Source organism: Pipistrellus hanaki, assembly GCF_964339955.1.
Source record: "Pipistrellus hanaki genome assembly, chromosome: 1".
In the NCBI taxonomy this organism is placed as follows: domain Eukaryota; kingdom Metazoa; phylum Chordata; class Mammalia; order Chiroptera; family Vespertilionidae; genus Pipistrellus; species Pipistrellus hanaki.
In genome coordinates this window covers 43860086-43878379 of record NC_140503.1, presented here as the reverse complement: position 1 = coordinate 43878379, position 18294 = coordinate 43860086, and the positions used below count along the sequence as shown (strand labels likewise).

Here is an 18294-nt window from a genome sequence, read left to right as displayed (position 1 = left end):
AGCTTTCCGCACACCCTGGCTGGCCCAGGCCTCTACTTAAGGCTACAAAGTTTCAATTATAGAAGGTACATAAATCCCAACAGAAATGGCTGCTGGCCACGGAGCAAGCAGGAGGCTTGGCTCCGCTCCAGGCCTCAAAGTTTCAATTATAGAAGATAAATTCCAGATACCAGGGCCTCTGCTTGGGTCTCCAGGGCACATGGCTGGCCTGCAAACCACCACAGGCCCCTTGTCCAGGCCGCCCCATGCCCCAAGGGAACCCTCACCCTGATCCGGGCCACCCTTCAGAGCAAACCAGCTGGCCTCCACCCATGTATCAGGCCTCTATCCTATCTAATAAGAGTAATATGCAGATTGACCATCACTCCAACACATAATATGGCTGCCCCTGTCTGGTCAAAGATCCTGCCCCTATATGGACACAAGATGGCCACCACAAGATGGTCATCAGGGGAGGGCAGTTGGGAGGGACCAAGCCTGCAAGGGAGGGCAGTTGTTGGCAATCAGGCAAGCAGGGGAGGGCAGTTAGGAGGCACCAGGCCTGCACGGGAGGACAGCTGAGAGGGACCAGGCCTGAAAGGGAGGGCAGCTGGGGGTGATCAAGCCTTCAGGGGAGGGCAGTTAGGGGTGACCAGGCCAGTAGAGGAGGGAAGTTGGGGCAAATAGGCTGGCAAGAGAGCAGTTAGACATCAATCAGGCTGGCATGGGAGTGGTTAGGGGGTGATCAGGCTGGCAGGCAGAAGCAGTTAGGGGCAATCAGGAAGGCAGGCAGGGGAGCAGTTGTGAGTCAACAATCCTGGATTATGAGAGGAATGTCTGACTGGATTGTGAGAGGAATGTCTGACTGGGCAGTCGGACATCCCTTGAGGGGTCCCAGATTGGAGAGGGTGTAGGCTGAGCTGAGGGACAACCCCCTGCTCCCATGCATGAATTTCGTGCACTGGGCCTCTAGTCTCTAATACTGACCTTAACAAGGAATGTAAATAATTAAAAATTATAAAGATTTGAGCAAAATAAATAATGACTAAATCTTAAATGTCATTCTTAAGCCTCATGCCCTTTCTTGGTCTCACATATGTATAGATATTTCCTATATGTTTTAATTTAAACAACATTAGAGTCATTTTTTGAAAGAGAAAAACATACTGTCTTTTTGAATTTGGGCCTCTACATATGGAAAAGCTATGGAAATAATGGGAGGATGGGGGCTATAGGAATCTGCCTATTAAATAAGTTGGAATGGGAGTGTCCATATGCTTCATCAGAGCAAACTTCTCAGAGTCCTGCACTCCCTATTGGGTAGGTCATGGTATCAGCAGGTCATCAAGGTTAGGCTAAGCATGATTTTCTGGTATTAGAAACAAACCAGCAATAAACATTCTAGAGCTGCAATGTCTAACATAGTAGCTACTAGCCACATATGACTACTAAAATGTGTCTAATCCAAATTAAGATGTTTGCTCTTAATCTGGATGTAAGAGTAAACTACATGCTAGATAGTTTTAAAAAGGTAAAATATTTCTAATATTTTTAATATTGACTACATGGGTTAAATGTATTATTAAAGTTAGTTTCACCTGTTTCTTTTTACATTTTAAAAAAAATATGTTTTCATTGATTTCAGAGAGGAAGGGAGAAAGAGAGATAGAAATATCAATGATGAGAAAGAATCATTGATTGGCTGCCTCTTACATGCCCCCTACTGGGGAAAGAGCCTAGACCGGAATTGAACCCAGGACCCTTCAGTCCTCAGGCTGATGCTCTATCCACTGAGCCAAACCAGCTAGGGTTCTTTTTACTTTTTTGATGTGATTACTAGGAAATTTTAAATTACAAAAGTGTCTCATATTTCTTTTAACAGCCATGATCTAGATTCTACAACATGTATCTTTAGTATCTGTGCATTTCTGAGGTATATATATCTGAAACTGGATTAAATGGAACATGAAGTGTAAAGGTTTAAGATTCTAATAAAAACTGATAAATTACTCTACAAAATAGTTGTAATTCACATTTCAACAACAGAAGGATAGGCTATTAAACTTTTTTTTTGAAAATTTGATAGATAAAACTAATGTGTATATATGTGTGAATATATTTAGTTACATTTTATTTTATCAGAGTTATATGAATACACTGTTTAAAGAATCAACTATTTCTATTATAATCATTAGGAAAAACTGCTGTCTCTTTCCCCCTTCCTTTATAGCTGACTCTTTTGTTTTTTTACCTACATATCTCTGAACAACATGCATCTTTTTTTTTTAAACATATTTTATTGATTTTTTACAGGGAGGAAGAGAGAGGGATAGAGAGTTAGAAACATCAATGAGAGAGAATCATTGATCAGCTGCCTCTTGCACACCCCTCACCGGGGATGTGCCCGCAACCAAGGCACATGCCCCGGACTGGAATCGAACCTGGGACCTTTCAGTTCGCAGGCCGATGCTCTATCCACTGAGCCAAACTGGTTTCGGCACAACATGCATCTTAATTAATCATTTTTGGCATTATATTCACTTTTTCCATTCATCTGTTCTCCCATTATAATTTATCCTATATATTTTTTAATAATTTATTCTATAATTTTGATTAGCTCAATTGTTAGTGTTTGTGTTACAACTATTAAATTCTATTTGCAATTGTGCTATGAAGTATTCCTATACAATTTCTTATTTTCGTTGAAGTTAATTATCTTTTAAATTTTAATTTTACCAAGATTTTATACATTAGTTGTTAATCACTAATTCTAACTACAATGTCATTTATCTAAAAACTTTCAAAATATTTTGACATATTGGTATCCTAGTTGATTCATCCTTTGGTAAAACTGCTCAGAAAGCCTTGTGACCACCTCTGTCTGGGACAGGCTATCCTATCCTGGGACCTCCGGACTTTACCGTTATCCTGGTGAGTCCCTTCTCAGCTGTGATTTGGTGGGGTGTCGCTCCGGGGTGGCAGCAGGGCCTGTGTCCCACTTGGGGGAAGCCACCTGTTGCTTGTGGGCACCAGGTCCATGGTGCTGTTTATTGTTAAATGGCCTGTTGCTAGGGAGAGGAAGCTGAGCGTTGCTACGTGATGTCATTATCCAGCGCCCACAACCACCGTTTCCGGACTAGGCTGGGCTGGGGGCCGCATTTTGCACCATGGAATCTCAACAGTGTTGGCTGTGATTTGGTGGGCTGTTGCTCCAGGTTGGTGGTGGGGCTTGTGTCCCACTTGTGGGAAGCAAAGTGTTGCTTTGTGGTGCCAGATCCGCAGTGCTGTTTCTCTGTAAATGGCCAGTGGGCATCATGGCAGCTCCTTGTTGAGCGTCTACTCCCTGGAGGTCAGTGCACGTCATAGCAACCAGTCAGACGAGTGGACTCTTAGCATATTATATATATACATAGATGTATTTTTAATCCCCACCTGAGGATATTTTTCCATTGATTTTAGAGACAGTGCAAGAGAGAGAGAAAGACAAAGAAATATCAATGTGAGAGAGAAACATTGATTGAATGCCTCCTGCACATGCCCTGACCAGGGCCCAGGCAGGGGAGAAGCCTGAAACCAAGATACCTATCCTTGACCGGAATTGAACCTGGGACCCTTTGGTCTGCAAACCAACACTCTATTTACTGAGCCAAACCAGCTAGGTCTATGTTAGATTTCTTGTTTCCTGGATCCCATGTATTTATTCCTCTTCCTTGGTCTACTCACTCATTTTCATAATACACATCCTCAATGCAAAATGGGTACATGAGAAGTATAATTTTTGAGACCACAAATTTCTGCAAACATCTTTATTCTATACTAGAGGCTCAGTGCATGAATTTTCGGGGGAGGGGGGTGTCTCTCAGCCTGGCCTGCCCCCTCTCAGTCCAGGAGCCCTCAAGGGTAGGAGGCAACCCAGTGATCAGGGGAAGGCAACGCTCCCATCACACCTCTGCTGCTGCCACTAACAGCAATGCAAGCCTCAGCCGGCCCTGGGTGGCTGGGCAGCTGCCATCTGAGGCTTGCCTGTGCCTCGGCCAGCCTTGCCATGCACCTGTTGCCCTGGCTAGGCTGAAGGGACTGGGTGCTGCCATCTTTGAGGGCGTGGCAGTCAATTAGCATATTCTCTTCTTATTGGCTTTGGGTGCTGCCACCTTTGTGATGGCATGAAGGTCAAATAGCATATTCCCTCTTTATTAGATAGGCTTCCAATCAGACTGGCTGAGTACAGAATGCTAGGTTGAAAATAATTTTTCCCTCAGTATTCTAAAGGCATCATTCTTTGGTTTCTAGCTTCCAGGAGTGCCATTCAGAAATTTGAAGCTATACTAAATCCTGATCCTTTCTCTGCATATGATTGTTTTCTTTTTCTGGAAGCTTAAAGGATTTCCTCTTTTGTCCTTGGTATTCCAAAATTTCACAATGGTGTATCTTGGTATGGGTTCTATCATCCACTTATGGTGGGCATCTTGTGGCGCCCTTTTGATCTGGAAACAAGTCTATGAATTCTGGGAAGGAATTTTGTTAATTATTTCCTCCCCTCCTTTCTCTGTTCTCATTCACTCTGCAACTCACGGTATGTAGAAATTGGACCTCCTGGACTCTCTTTTAATCTTTTATTGTTTTCTATTATTTTCACCCTCTGTCTCTTTGCTCTACTTTCTGGGAGACTTCCTCACAACTTTATCTTCTAAACTACTGAATATAAGTTTTCTGTTTATTATGTTTTTAATTTCCAAGAGCTTTTTGTTTGCTCTGAGAATATTCTTTTTAAAAATAGCATCCTGTCCTTGCTTCACAGTTGCAGTATCTTTTGTTTCTGAGGATATTAATAATAAGGTGTATTTTTTGGGTTTTTTTTGCTGTTGTTTGCTTTGGTCTCTATCACATTAAAGGCTTTCCCAGAAGTTGGATAATCTTTATTTACTCATGTGTAAAAGTGGGAGAGTACAAAGTTAACTGGCACTTTGATTACAGGGGTGAAAACTTCTAAAATATGGATCTGACTGCAGAATGACTTGGCTGAGCTATTTCAGTAGGGAAACCATTTTGTTAATATGCTCAGATGTTTTCTTTTGGGCTGGTCATATTCCTCAGAGCCAACACCATCTCCTGCCTGGAAGGTATACACCTGGCTCTCAGCATTCTAAAGGACTCAAAGGGGAAATCAGGCAGTCAGTATGAATATATTCATTTAATCTCCATTTTTTATCAGGCTGGTATTCTGTTTCCAGATGTGCTTAATACCCCCTAATCCAGAGGCCCTTTATTTTGCCTTTTAAAGAATAAATCTTTGAATAACATAAAAGAATACATATTTGGTCTCTGCTGAGGGAGGAGAAGGCACCTAGAAATCTCTGGATTTAAAACAGACTTTTAACCAGTCTTCATTATATTAGCCATGCCCTCCACACCCACGTCCCCCTTACAGAAGGCCAACTTCTGAGCCTTCTGGGGATTCCCCAGTGTAAATATTGGGTCGGCAGCTAAGTAATTGCGGATTTTTTAAAGAAAATCAAAGACAATTTTTTCATGGAACTAAATAACTTTATTCTGTAATGTATTGCCCATTTTGATCAATGACCTTTTGCCATCTTTCAGGCAGCATCATAATCCCACGTTCAAAAAACTTCTGGTTTTTATTAGCAAAAAACTGAATCAGGTACGATTTGACATCATCATCATTATTGAAATTTTTACCATTCAAGGAGTTTTGTAAAGATCGAAACAAAAAGTAATCAGATGGTGCAAGGTCAGGACTATATGGTGGATGTGGCAAAACATCCCAACCAAGCTCCATTAATTTTTGCCGAGTGACCAAAGATGTGTGTGGCCTTGCATTGTCATGATGGAATACAACACCTTTTCGATTTGTCAATTCGGGCCGCTTTTCTTCAACTGCATTGTTTAATTTCGTTAGTTGTTCAATGTAGACATCAGAATTGATCGTTCGGTTGGGTGGTAAGAGTTCAAAGTAGACAATTCCTTTGTAATCCCACCAAACTGATAACAAAACCTTCTTTTGATGAATATCAGCTTTTGATGTTGTTTGAGTTGGTTCACCTGGCCTGCTCCACGATCTTTTCCGCTTGATATTGTTGTAAACAACCCATTTTTCATTGCCAGTTATCAGTCGTTTTAAAAATGGATCATTTTCATTACTTTTCTTTAGCAAATCGCAGCTGCTAATGCGTTGCGTTAACTGTGATTCTTTCAGTTCGTGAGGAACCCATGTATCGAGTTTTTAAACATAGCCAAGTTGTTTTAAGTGATTTTCAATGCATGTATGTGATACATGAAGCTTCTCTGCAATCTCACGTGTTGTACTGTGACAGTCCGAATTGATTATTGCTTTGATTAGGGCGTCATCAACTTCAACTGGACGACCAGAGCGTTTTTCATCTTTGAGTGAAAAATCACCAGAACGAAATTTGGCAAACCAATTTTGACACTGCCGTTCTTTTAAGGCTTCGTCACCATAAACAGCACATAACTTTTTATGAGCTTGCGATGCGTTTTTCCCTTTGCGGAAATAAAAAAGCAAAATATGACGAAAATGTTCCTTTTGATTTTCCATTTTTCAACGAACGCCAAACGAAAACTACAAAACAGATCAAAAAACTTTTTTTACTGATTAACAGCTGAATAGCCAACTATCAAATACAAAATGTGTTTTACATTTGTACTACGTCTGCAAACCTAAAAATTCAACTGAAGCCATATATGTGTGAAACACGCAATTACTTAGTTGCCGACCCAATAGGTTCTCAGCTTTCCGCTCTTCTGGCACAGGATTCAGTTTTCTTGAGAATCTTAAGCCATTTAATAACTGCCCATCTGCTTTCCAGCTTCTAACATTTTGTTGCTGTTGCCTCCTCTTCGGTTTTCTCCGTTTTTAGATGAATTTGTGCCTTTAAAAAATTGCTTTATCATTCTGTTAGTGTGTTTCAGGAGAAGTGAGGGTATATCTGTGTTTTTAATCCATCATTTTAACTTAAATGTTCCTATGAGGATTTAAGAGGACCAAAGCTGTCTCTTAATTTCCTGTGTCCTAACTTTAGTGAATCAACTCCATGTAAAAGCATATTTTAGACAATCAAGCCTATCAAGATGCATTTCTATGTGCAAAAGGTTTACCTACTCCTTTATAAGAATTTCTATTTGGTAGCTCTGGGTTCATTTGTGTGCCCTAATTGGTGGTGTCACTTAATATGAGACAAACATTTTTGTTAAGATTATTAATACAGTGACATAAGAAAAGTTACAAATACAAGTACTTCTTAAGTACTAGAGAGAATAGAGATTCAAAACAGTCCAAATGAAGTCAGAAATAATTCTCCAAGACCATATGTATTCCAGGAGGAAAAATAAATAGCCCAACTGAGAGGGCACCGACTCAGAAACAGCTGACTTGGACTAATTAACATTCTCAGGTTATGCGCTAAGGCACATATTATCATAGAATGAGCTACATATGCAGTCCTCTACCCCCCAAATACTTAATTTTATACATTTCAAGTCTTTACACTTCATCAACTTGACACTAACGAACTTCTACCTTGACCTTATTTTTTGGTTTATCATTAGTGGATCAAAGTTATAGAGTTAGTTTAAGCAGAAATCAGTATCAGAAACCATATAGACATTCCTTAGTCAATGACAATAACCAGCAATCATCTTAACAAGTGACTCTTAAAAGTCCACATAGGCAGAAAATCAGTACACAGATAGTCCGTTACCTATGCAAGCACCCTCAACCTTGCTATAAGTTTCCATTCTAAAGGAACCTGAGTTTCAGAAGCAAACCAACATTCTACCAGACAAGCTGGGAAGGCCAGGGAAAGACAATAAAGGCAGTAAGTACCTGCACTGATCCCCCATGGCGGTCTGCAGCCAAGTGAGACGTCAGGTACGAGGTATTGGTCTGCCGGCTGGGCTGGATTTCCCACTCTCCTCGGCGCTCTGATGATGCAGTCTGCTCAGGCATTAGGAAGCATGAGAGCAAAATAGGGAAGGAAAGGTGAAGCAACAGCAAGCAATAACACAATCAAGTACATTAGTGTTCTTGAGGATTTGTTTTCGTTTGGGATTTTAAATTAACAACTGCTGCAAAGCAATGGGGAAAAGTTAGTTTGACTACATTCATTACAGCCTAATGAGCCAACACATGACAATCTATTGAAAGTCTAGTTAACTCACCATTCTCACCCAGTCACAGAAAAAAAAGAAAAAAGAAAAAAAAGAAATAACCAAAGAAGGAAAAAATAGATAAATCAAAAGCTGAAATAATCTTTTAGCTTCCCTATTAATAAAATTTCAGTAGCCACTAAGCAGACCAAATTCAGAATGTTAAGACTGTTGAACAAAGGAACAATCATACTTATAAACCATTTCACTGACTAAAGAACAATCTAAATAGACAACAGTCAAAACAGAAAATTCCTAGCATTAGGAATCAAGATAATATGCATTTTCTTAAATAGGGAGCCCACTACTCTCAACACAAACCTCCATGAGACTTCAACCCAGACAAAATGAGCAGTGACAGTGGCTGGAACATGCTTTCTTAGCTAAAAGCATGAACAAAGCATCTCTTTAAAAGCAGGTTCACAAGTCAAGAATATAAAATGGTGATGGTGGTGGGGGTGGGAGATAAGGCTACAGTATTTTCCTGACTCCTTTAGTTAACCGCCTCTAGTCTGGAATTAGAAAAACTTTAGTTAGATATGAATTATTCCACTATTAATTATTTATCCTAGAAAGCTAAAGAGATCTTTTCCCAGCAAAATGATGGCTTCTCATTCAAACCCTTGTTGGGTTCTGCATTCACCTTTGGTATCATTCAGATTCTCTTCACCTGCTTTTTAGATTTCACAGTATTTTGATCTTGCTCATATGTGATTTTTGTTCTGAACAATCTGTTTAGGTGCCTCTTCCCCAGTGCCAGATGGCTGAGGAGATCATGATGCTGAGCTGTATCAGTCCTAAGGCTCTACAAAAATGAAAAATGAGGAGTTGGAGAGGCTGCAAAGAGGGATTAGGATTCAAATTTTAATTGCTGCTGATGTAAACAGCAGCAGGGGTTGAGATATGATATTGCTGCTCTGCATGAAACCAGTAAGAATTCTATAAATCTTAGAAATGTTCAAAGCTATAAATGTATTCTATAAAAAAGCAAAGGAAGAGTGACAAACTAGTGGTTTAAGGCTCCATGTTCACTCTCCCCTTTCTGTTGTCAAGAGTTAAAGCTAACCTATAAGTCACCAAAAAGCTTTTATTATTTTTTTTAAAGCCTCACATGCCAGCTATAACTTATTCATCTTCTTTGTTAATGGAACATGAAGTCATATGAGTAACAGAACTATAAAGGATTCTGGCCATTATTTCTTAAAAAAAAAAATAATAATAATAATAAAAAAATATATATATATTATTGATTCAGAGAGAGAGGGAGAGGGACAGAGAGAAACATCAATGGCGAGAGAGAATCATTGACTGGCTGCCTCCCAAGCTCACAACCCAGGCATGTATTCTTGACAGGAATTGAACCAGGGACCCTTCAGTCCGCAGTCTGATGCTCTATCCACTGAGCCAAACCAGCTAGGACCTGGCCATGATTTCTGAGGTTCCTCAGGGAATGAGCATATTCTGTAAGAAGGCAGCTATATTAATTTGCTTGTTACATACTCATATAAAAGAGGGGTTTAGTTTTATACTGCAGTCAAATTCAAGAAAATCAAAAGCTACCCAAAATATAACTACCCCCCTCTAATGACTTCTATCAACAGAGGTTTAGATGTTTCATTTTCAAAATAAGACTGGTTTATAACACAATCAACTATTTTATTGGTAGTATCCATACCCTCAGAGAACTTAGTTTCATTTATTCTCACTACTAGAGGTTTGGGGATAAATCTGTTCTTCTGATATTATAAGTAATATCTCAAATATCTATTAGTGATAGCTTCTTCAGTGCTCTCTATAACTTTATTTTTTTGTACTACTGAAGAATACTTAAGCTTCTAAACTGCTATACAGAACTGTTAGTTCTCAAAAAATTTAAATGCTTAAAAAATATCAAGACATTTATAAATCATTGGGTGTTGTTTTGAGTTCTATGATACATGTTCAATGTAATTACTTCTCTCATGAATGCTCTGTTTTGCCTTTTATTTTTTAAATGTTTTTATTGATTTTTAGAGAGATGAAGGGAGAGGGGGAAAGAGATAGAAACATCAATGATGAGAAAATCATTGATTGACTGCCTCCTGCAGGCCCCACACTGAGGATCGAGCCCACAACCCGGGCATGTGCCCTGACTGGGAATTGAACTGCGATCTCTTGGTTCAGAGGATGACGCTCAACCACTGATGAAGCAGATAAAATTGAAAAATTCTTTCTATTTTTTTTGCATAGATTTTGTCTTATTGATCATTTTATCAAAACAAAAAGTGTATGGTCTAAAGCAATAAGGATGATATTCTTCTGATTCATTTGAATGAGGCATACGGAAAGAAATTCCTGATCAGAAGTCTGGTTTGATATCATCATCCAAATCATAGAGCTGTGTACTTATTTATATTCATTCTAGCTAAACTAATTGTTGGAAGAATTAAGATTTTTATCTAAATCAAAATAGGACATTTTTCAAAAGGCTGAAAGGCACTCTATTTCTATCCATAAAGAAATGTACTACTTATCTTTTAAAGAGAAAAAGATAATGTTAACATTCCCGATTGCTAAGAAATTAAATATATACCCTTGTTAGGTGAAGTTTGTTTTTCCTTCTTATTAGATGTGGACATTTTTATTGTTGTTGTTTTCAGGGATGGAATAAAATATATTATTTGTACTAACATTCCCGATTGCTTCATAAATGCTTCCATTGTGACAAAGGGAAAAATCATTGCACCATACCAGCGGTCGGCAAACTGCGACTCGTGAGCTGCGGTTTGCCGCTCTGTTGACTGAATTTGCCAAACACTGACCTAGACTTTCAATTCCAATAATTACAGGCTGTTGTTATTCCTTGTGATTAAGCCCCTATGCCAGGGGTCCTCAAACTTTTTAAAGTGGGGGCCAGATCACGATCCCTCAGAGAGCTGGAGGGCCGGACTATATGAACTACTAATTCCTACTGTAACACCTCGGCTGCGCTCACTGCCCAAAAAACCTGGCGGGCCGGATCAGACTCCTCTGCGGGCCGCATGTGGCCCGCGGGCCGTAGTTTGAAGACCCCTGCCCTATGCAGTGGTCGGCAAACTCATTAGTCAGCAGAGCAGCAAAAGGTGGCTCACAAGCCTCAGTTTGCCGACCACTGCACCATACTATTGCCTTCCAAAGTCTTCTATAACCTCTGGAAGCAACAAAACCAAGTGAATGTGAACCTGGGACTATTACTTCAGAAATTACCTTTCACCATAACGCCAAACTCTATGGCTGTTCTTTTCTGGAATTTAAGGGCTTGGATTAATATCTAAAAGTTGATGTAGTAGAAAAGGGTCATTTGCCATTTTTAGAAAGCAACTGAGTGTCTAGGAGCTAGATGAAACCAAGGGATATCAATAACTGCAGTATTCGGCTAGTGTACCTTCCCCTGAAAGGTATTTTAGGCAATGCTGTGTACATATGGGTGATGATTTGGCCTAATCAGCACGGGAGTAGTTATGCTAAGGAAGCCCAGAGGAAATCAGCACATAAAACCTTCCCTCTTAAGATGACTCAAAGCCCAGCTGGTATAGCTTAGTTGGTTGAGTGTTGACCCATGAACATTAACTTTTTAAAAATATATTTTTAAATTTATTTTAGAGGAAGGGAGAGGGAAACAGAGATAGAAATGTCAATGATGAGAGAGAATCACCGATCGGCTGCCTCCTAAACACCCCCCATTGGGGACCGAGCTAGCAGCCTGGGCATGTGCTCTTGACCAGAATGGAACCCAGGACCCTTCATTCTGCAGGCTGACCCTCTATCTACTGAGCCAAACTGCCTAGGGCTCAAATTCTTATTGGAGACAAAGTTACTGTTTTGAAGCAAAAGGCAGGCAAAACATCTTTCTTCTATGTAGCAAACAAATCACTCAATCCTATTCTTTATATAAAGCTATTTAAATTTTTTATTACATTCACAAATAATTTTATCTATTTCACTTTATTGCTCCCAAAATATGTTAAAAGTTGCCATCTATCTATACAGAACATTTTGGACTCTCTTGCCAGTCTTCTAGACCTCATTTTATAGTCTTCAACTATAATAAACAAGAAGAGAGACTGAACAGTACCAAAGGTTTGCAACAAATACACTAGATTATATATATTCTCTCTTACTACACTTCCAAGATAAAATTTTTTTTTAATGACTACCCCACTAGGGGTAAGCTGAGAAAGAAAGAATGGGGCAGGAAGAATAGTAAAGGAAACCCCTTAATAAATTTTGGAAATATAATAAACCTTAGATATGAAATGAAAAAAAAAGTTGACAAGGGAGGGTGGGTATGTATGGGAGGGGGGGCAATGGTAAAATATGTACAGAGATAATTATTTAATAATAAAAAAAAGTTTTAAAAAAAAGTTGACAAGGTTGAACAAAATACTTGAACAAAAATAAAAACTTCCTTCTATTAAGCTCCTTCTAATAAGAAAATGATGAAAATGCTTAAAGTTCTGAAAGAGCAGGAAGCCTGTACATGCTAGTGAATGCAATATTTTTTAAAAATATTTTTTTTATTGATTTCAGAGAGGAGGGAAGAGGGAGAGAGAGAAACATCAACGATGAGAGAGAATCATTGGTCAGCTGCCTCCTGCATGCCCCACACTGGGGATTGAGCCTGCAACCTGGGTATATGTCCTGACTGGGAATTGAACTGTGATCTCCTGGTTCATAGGTTGACACTCAACCACTGAGCCATGCTTGCTGGGCTAGTTAATGCAATATTCTATCCTATATAATAAAAGCCTAATATGTTAAGTGTCTGATCGTCCAGTTGGTTGTTCAACCAATCAAAGTGCAATATGCTAATCATATGCTAAGGCCACTCAACCATTTGCTATGGCATGCAATGACCACTAGGGGGAAGTCAACCAGTTGACCAGTCTCTATGATGTGCACTGTCCACCAGGTAGGTTACTACTTCCAACTGGTAGGTTAACTTGCTGCTGGCCAATCGGGACTGAGCGAGACGGGCCAGACACGCCCTCTCATAGTCCCTCCCCCGCTGGCCAACCTCCTGCATCCCTCCCTGGCCCCAATCATGCACCGGTGAGGTTCCTTGGCTGGCCTGTACCCTCTCAAAATCCGGGACCCCTTGGGGGATGTCAGAGAGCCAGTTTTGGCCCAATCCCACAGGCCAGGCTGAGGGACCCCATTGATGCACAAATTTGTGAACCAGGCCTCTAGTGTTTAACATATTTTCCTATACCAGGAGAGGTTATTCCATGTAACCCACTGGGAACTTTCTGACTGGATCTAGCTTTCAGGAATATTTATTCTATCCAACCTCATGATTTAATTAGTTTTCTAGCTGGGTAAAATGAATGTTCAAAAAATGTTCTTAAGCATCTCATATTAAAATAGTTTTTTTTAAAAACAATCTTTAAAAATATGTTTTTATTGATTTCAGAGAAAGGAAGGGAGAGATAGAAACATCAATGATGAGAGAGAATCATCAATTGGCTGCCTTCTGCACTCCCCCTACTGGGGATCAAGCCTGAAAACCCCAGCATGTGCCCTGGGTTGGGGTTGATATTTAACCACTGTTGGATTTTCTTTTAAAACTATTTTAATAGCCTGGCCAGTGTTGCTCAGTGGTTGAGCATCAAGCTATGAACCAGGAGATCACATTTTGAGTTCCAGTGGGGACACATGCCTGGGTTGCAGGCTCGATTTGGGATCTACTAATGTACCTAGGAACCAAAGAGTACTCAGTCAATATACCTACAACCAGCAAAGTAATTTCTCTCTGAAAATTCTCATTGTGATGGAGAACTAACACAAATGCCTGAACTTACTTTGCAGCAAGATCCTGCTGTGTTTTTTTTAAACCTTTTCCCTTAAGCATATAATCCAGCCCTGTTCTGGCTACCAAGTGAGGCAGGATAGCACTTTGTAGAAATAGAAAACAAGTAGGAAGAAAAGTTTCAAATTTATTTTTCATGGGAGATTAAATAAAAATCTTATTTTAAGCAAAAATCTGATTTAATTTATGCTCATTTGATAGATCCATTCATTCATTCAAACAATTATCAAGTACCTACAATTTCAGACATTGTTTTATGTATTAAAGATATAGTAGCAAATAAAACAACAAAAAATGCCTGCCTTACAAGACTTGTGTTTGAGAGAGGCCCCCAAAAGGTTGAATATTCTATGGCCACAGTCTTGGGATAAGCTATAATCAAGTTCTGAGCTCCTCCATTTTCTCCTCCTAGTCTAAGTATGGAACCAAGCAGAGCCCGTTAACCCCCACGCTAACTCCTCTACCACACAATCGATGGGGAGATTCACCCAGGAGGCTCTTTAGGCATTATCATCAATGTCATGTCCATGCCTTGATTCCCAAATAGCTCTCTGGTTGTTTTTTTTTTTTTTCCCCCCGCAAGAGCCATCCTCTGCCTATTAGCCATCTTCAGCTTGAATGCACTGCTAATATTTCAAACTTAAGATGCCTAAATTTGCCCTAGCTGTTTTTGCTTAGTGGACAGAGGATTGGCCTGTGGACTGAAGGATCCCAGGTTTGATTCCAGTTAAGGGCACATGCCCGGGTTATGGGCTTGATCCCCAGCAAGAGGCAGCCAATCAATGATTCTCTTTCATCATTGATGTTTCTATCTCCCTTTCCCTTCCTCTCCGAATTCAATAAAAAATATATATATATTTTTAAAAGATGCCTAAATTCAACTCCAAATAAGTTTCTCCCCCAACTTTCCCATTTCTAGACATCATATCACCACCCTTCTAATTACCCAGGCTTAAAACCTCAGAAACGGCTCTGACTCATCCTTCTCCCCTCAATGCTGACATACATGTGGGCTGCTAATTCTGGTAGGTTATATCCCTGTATCACTTTTCTATTACAGGCCATCAACGGCCCCTTTACCTCTCAAGGGAGCTCATTGTCTTCTGATTGGTTTGCATGCTGGCTGCCAGGCTATTACTACTCTCTGCGTCAAAAGATTTCTAAAGCGAAGTTTTGATCATATCATTCCTCTGTTCCAAAACCTTTAGTACTTAATCCTTACCACAGCCCCGCATTCCAGGAGCTTCATTAAATGGCTCCAACCTACTTTCCTAGCCTGTCTCCTTAATCACACCATACATTTTAGCAGAATGGAACTAGATAATTTGCTGTTCCTTATATTTCCCTTCTTGCTTGAAATAATGTTCATTTCCACTTGATTCTCCTAAGAGCATTTCAAATACAGCTTCGTTAATGAAACTCTTTGTCATGCTCAGACTGGATGTCTCCTTTTTCCAACCCTTTATGATGCTAGTTTGTGATTTGGGAATCTTATCAGTTCTGCCTTCGGTTGTAATTATCTGGCTCCCTGGCTTGTCTGCTTGTCAGTTATTTGAGGACAAAGACCCTACTTACCCTGGTATCCCCAGGACATACTTTCACATAGTAGGTCCTCAGATTTATTGAGTCAAAGTTGCTGAAAAACATATTTACTGTCACCTTTAAAGTAAAGTTAATATCTTTCAATCTCTCTCAAGGAGAGATTTCATTTTATTCAAAATTTGAAGCAAATTAGTATAAAAAAATCATACTGCTTTCAATCCCTAAGTCAATTGTAATTAAAAAAAAAAAATAGCATAAGAAAACAACCCAAGTGATGGAATATAAGACATGAGACCACAAACTAAACATAGTGTAAAGGTTTAACAGACACTAGAAATCCATTTGCCCACAGTGCACAGGGCAGAAATAAATCTACCCAGCAAGGATTCAGAATCCTGCTGGGAAGGAGGTGTAAAATTTGCATTAATATGGGGAATTTCAATCCCTCAAGCAGCCATGGGATTCTATAAATTCTGCAAAGCAGGGAGGGGAGAAAATCAGAGATCTTTAGATTAAACTCTTCAAAAACCAAGCGTATCATCTTTCAGATGAGATTTCCTAATTATGTACACTAGTTTAATAACATTTCAGTTAAAAGTGTAAATGATGCCGAAACTGGTTTGGCTCAGTGGATAGAGCGTTGGCCTGCGGACTCAAGGGTCCCGGGTTCAATTCCAGTCAAGGGCATGTACCCTGGTTGCGGGCACATGCCCAGTAGGGGGTGTGCAAGAGGCAGCTGATCAATGATTCTCTGTCATTGATGTTTCTAACTCTCTATCCCTCTCTCTTCCTCTCTGTAAAAAATCAACAAAAAATATTTTTTTAAAAAGGAAGAAAGGAAGAAAGAAAGAAAGGGGGCAGAGAGGTCAATAGTATTGTGTTGTTAACAGAATTCAACCAAATTGCAATTCTTAGCCAACAACTTTGATCAAAACATGTAACTATGGACCCAATTAGGGTACAGAGTTTGCTAAACACCATCTTTTTTTCTTACCTACAATCTACTACATAATTTCTCCCTTTATAAATTTTTTCCTTAACCACCAAGGCACACATTTGCCAAGAGTATGGACTTATTGGTGAGTCTATTTATATTTTGTATGTACTTCACTGTACATATGTGTGTATTATTTCTATATGCGATTTTTAACCTATGTTCTTACACATTTGCATCTGTGAGATGGTAAGGGTGGTTGTTATTTTACTGTAAAATCATCTGTGAATATAAAAAAGTGAGGTTAGGAGGGGAAACAAACTAATTTGATAGGTGATAATGATTATGTATGTGTGTGGGTGTACAAGCACACATGTATAAACAAGTATATGTTTACTTATTTATTATTCTGTAATTTGCCTACTGGGATCCTCATTTTTCTCTTAGCAATATATTGTGATATAAAAATAATCATTATACTCACTTTCCAATCAGTTTCTCCTTTCTTTAAATGTTATCAAATTGTTGTATATATGCTTGCCTCCTCTGTCTTTAGCTAAGAGAAGCCTCTCATCCAGACCACTAGTTTCCCAAACCATGAACATTGAAAGAGAGATGACATGGCCTTCTGTGAAGTGGCCTAAAGCAAGGCTGAGTCTTCATGCATAATTCTAGAGTTAGCCTTGGTACAAGGATAGAAGTGGAGTGGAGGTGCCAGTTCATTCCCAAGTCACAGCTGGAAGTCCAAATTACCCAACCTTCCTAATCAGCAAGGAAAAACCAGCATTGGCAAGAGCTGCACACTGGAGTGTTGATAAGACCCAAAGTGGGCTAACCTGTACATCCTGTAGGTCCTTTCAGCCAACAGATTTGACAGGACCAGATTCTCTAGAGTGGATGCTTACTGTAAGGCACCTGGCTACTACATCTCAGTGCCATTACACAAACTCTGAGGGATGGTAGAATGCCACACCACACCAGTGAAAATTGGCAAGGCCTTTGTTTTTAATTTCAATATGTACACCTAAGTAGAGAAGCTGAAGAATTTGGGTGTTAACATTAGCCACAAATAAAGGGAATGTCTGAAACAATGAAGGTCCAACACACCTGATTTCGTAGAGGCTGTTGTGATGGCCGATCCCTGTGTGTGTGGCTTTCTCGAGTTATTGCAGATGCACCAGAATCTACATGAACTGACCCTACTGGAGTAGGCTGGAAAAATATAACACAAAGTCAAATGGAGAAAACAGGTCCAACTTAATGCCTCTGCAAAGGACAGCATCATTCAAATTCTACTAGAATAGTAGTAATTATTATTTTCAGCCACCAAGGGCAGTTTCAAGGTCTTCTTGTCTTCTCTGTTTGCTTATCTGCAAAAGGGATGCAGCTTGGTCCTCAACACTTCATTGAAGAGTAGCTTACCTTTGAAAATAAAAAAACATCCTGCAGTGATGTCTGTTAGCATGCTCTATGCCCTGTGACCCCTGGCAAGAAGAGCAAATTCAGAAGTGTCCTATGGTACTAAGTTACAATCCTACAGAAGTCAAACACCTTAACATCTTATGTAGCACCATTTTTCTGTATCATTCAAATGAAAATTCTTTTTAAAAACTGGCTGCGGACTGAAGGGACCTGGGCTCAATTTCGGTCAAGGGCACATGCCTGGGTTGTGGGCTCGAACCCCAGTAGGGGGCGTGCAGGAGGCAGCTGATTCTCGTTCATCATTTTCTCTCCTTTCCTCTCTGAAATCAATAAAAATACATTAAAAAAAAAAACACACAAAAAACTAGCTTAACTTCTGGTCTCTTCTGACATACTGGTCATAACC

At 39.6% G+C, this 18294-nt stretch overlaps 1 protein-coding gene across 7 annotated transcripts in view; it reads right to left on the bottom strand.

The window, feature by feature from the left end:
• CSNK1G1 (casein kinase 1 gamma 1) overlaps positions 1-18294 on the bottom strand; it is a 120348-nt gene that overhangs the window by 18499 nt on the left and 83555 nt on the right. For 4 of the 7 annotated variants that reach the window (XR_014795297.1, XM_084887430.1, XM_084887428.1 and 1 more), the window contains exons 10-11: positions 17574-17678; positions 7841-7951 (exon numbers count right to left, since the gene is read on the bottom strand). Coding sequence is in view for 6 of the 7 variants with exons in the window: in XM_084887430.1 (XP_084743556.1) it covers positions 7841-7951; positions 17574-17678 (216 nt within the window). In the remaining variant the exon portion in view is untranslated. The remainder of the gene's footprint in view (positions 1-7840; positions 7952-17573; positions 17679-18294) is intronic. The other 3 variants (XM_084887432.1, XM_084887431.1, XM_084887433.1) reach the window with 2 other exon arrangements.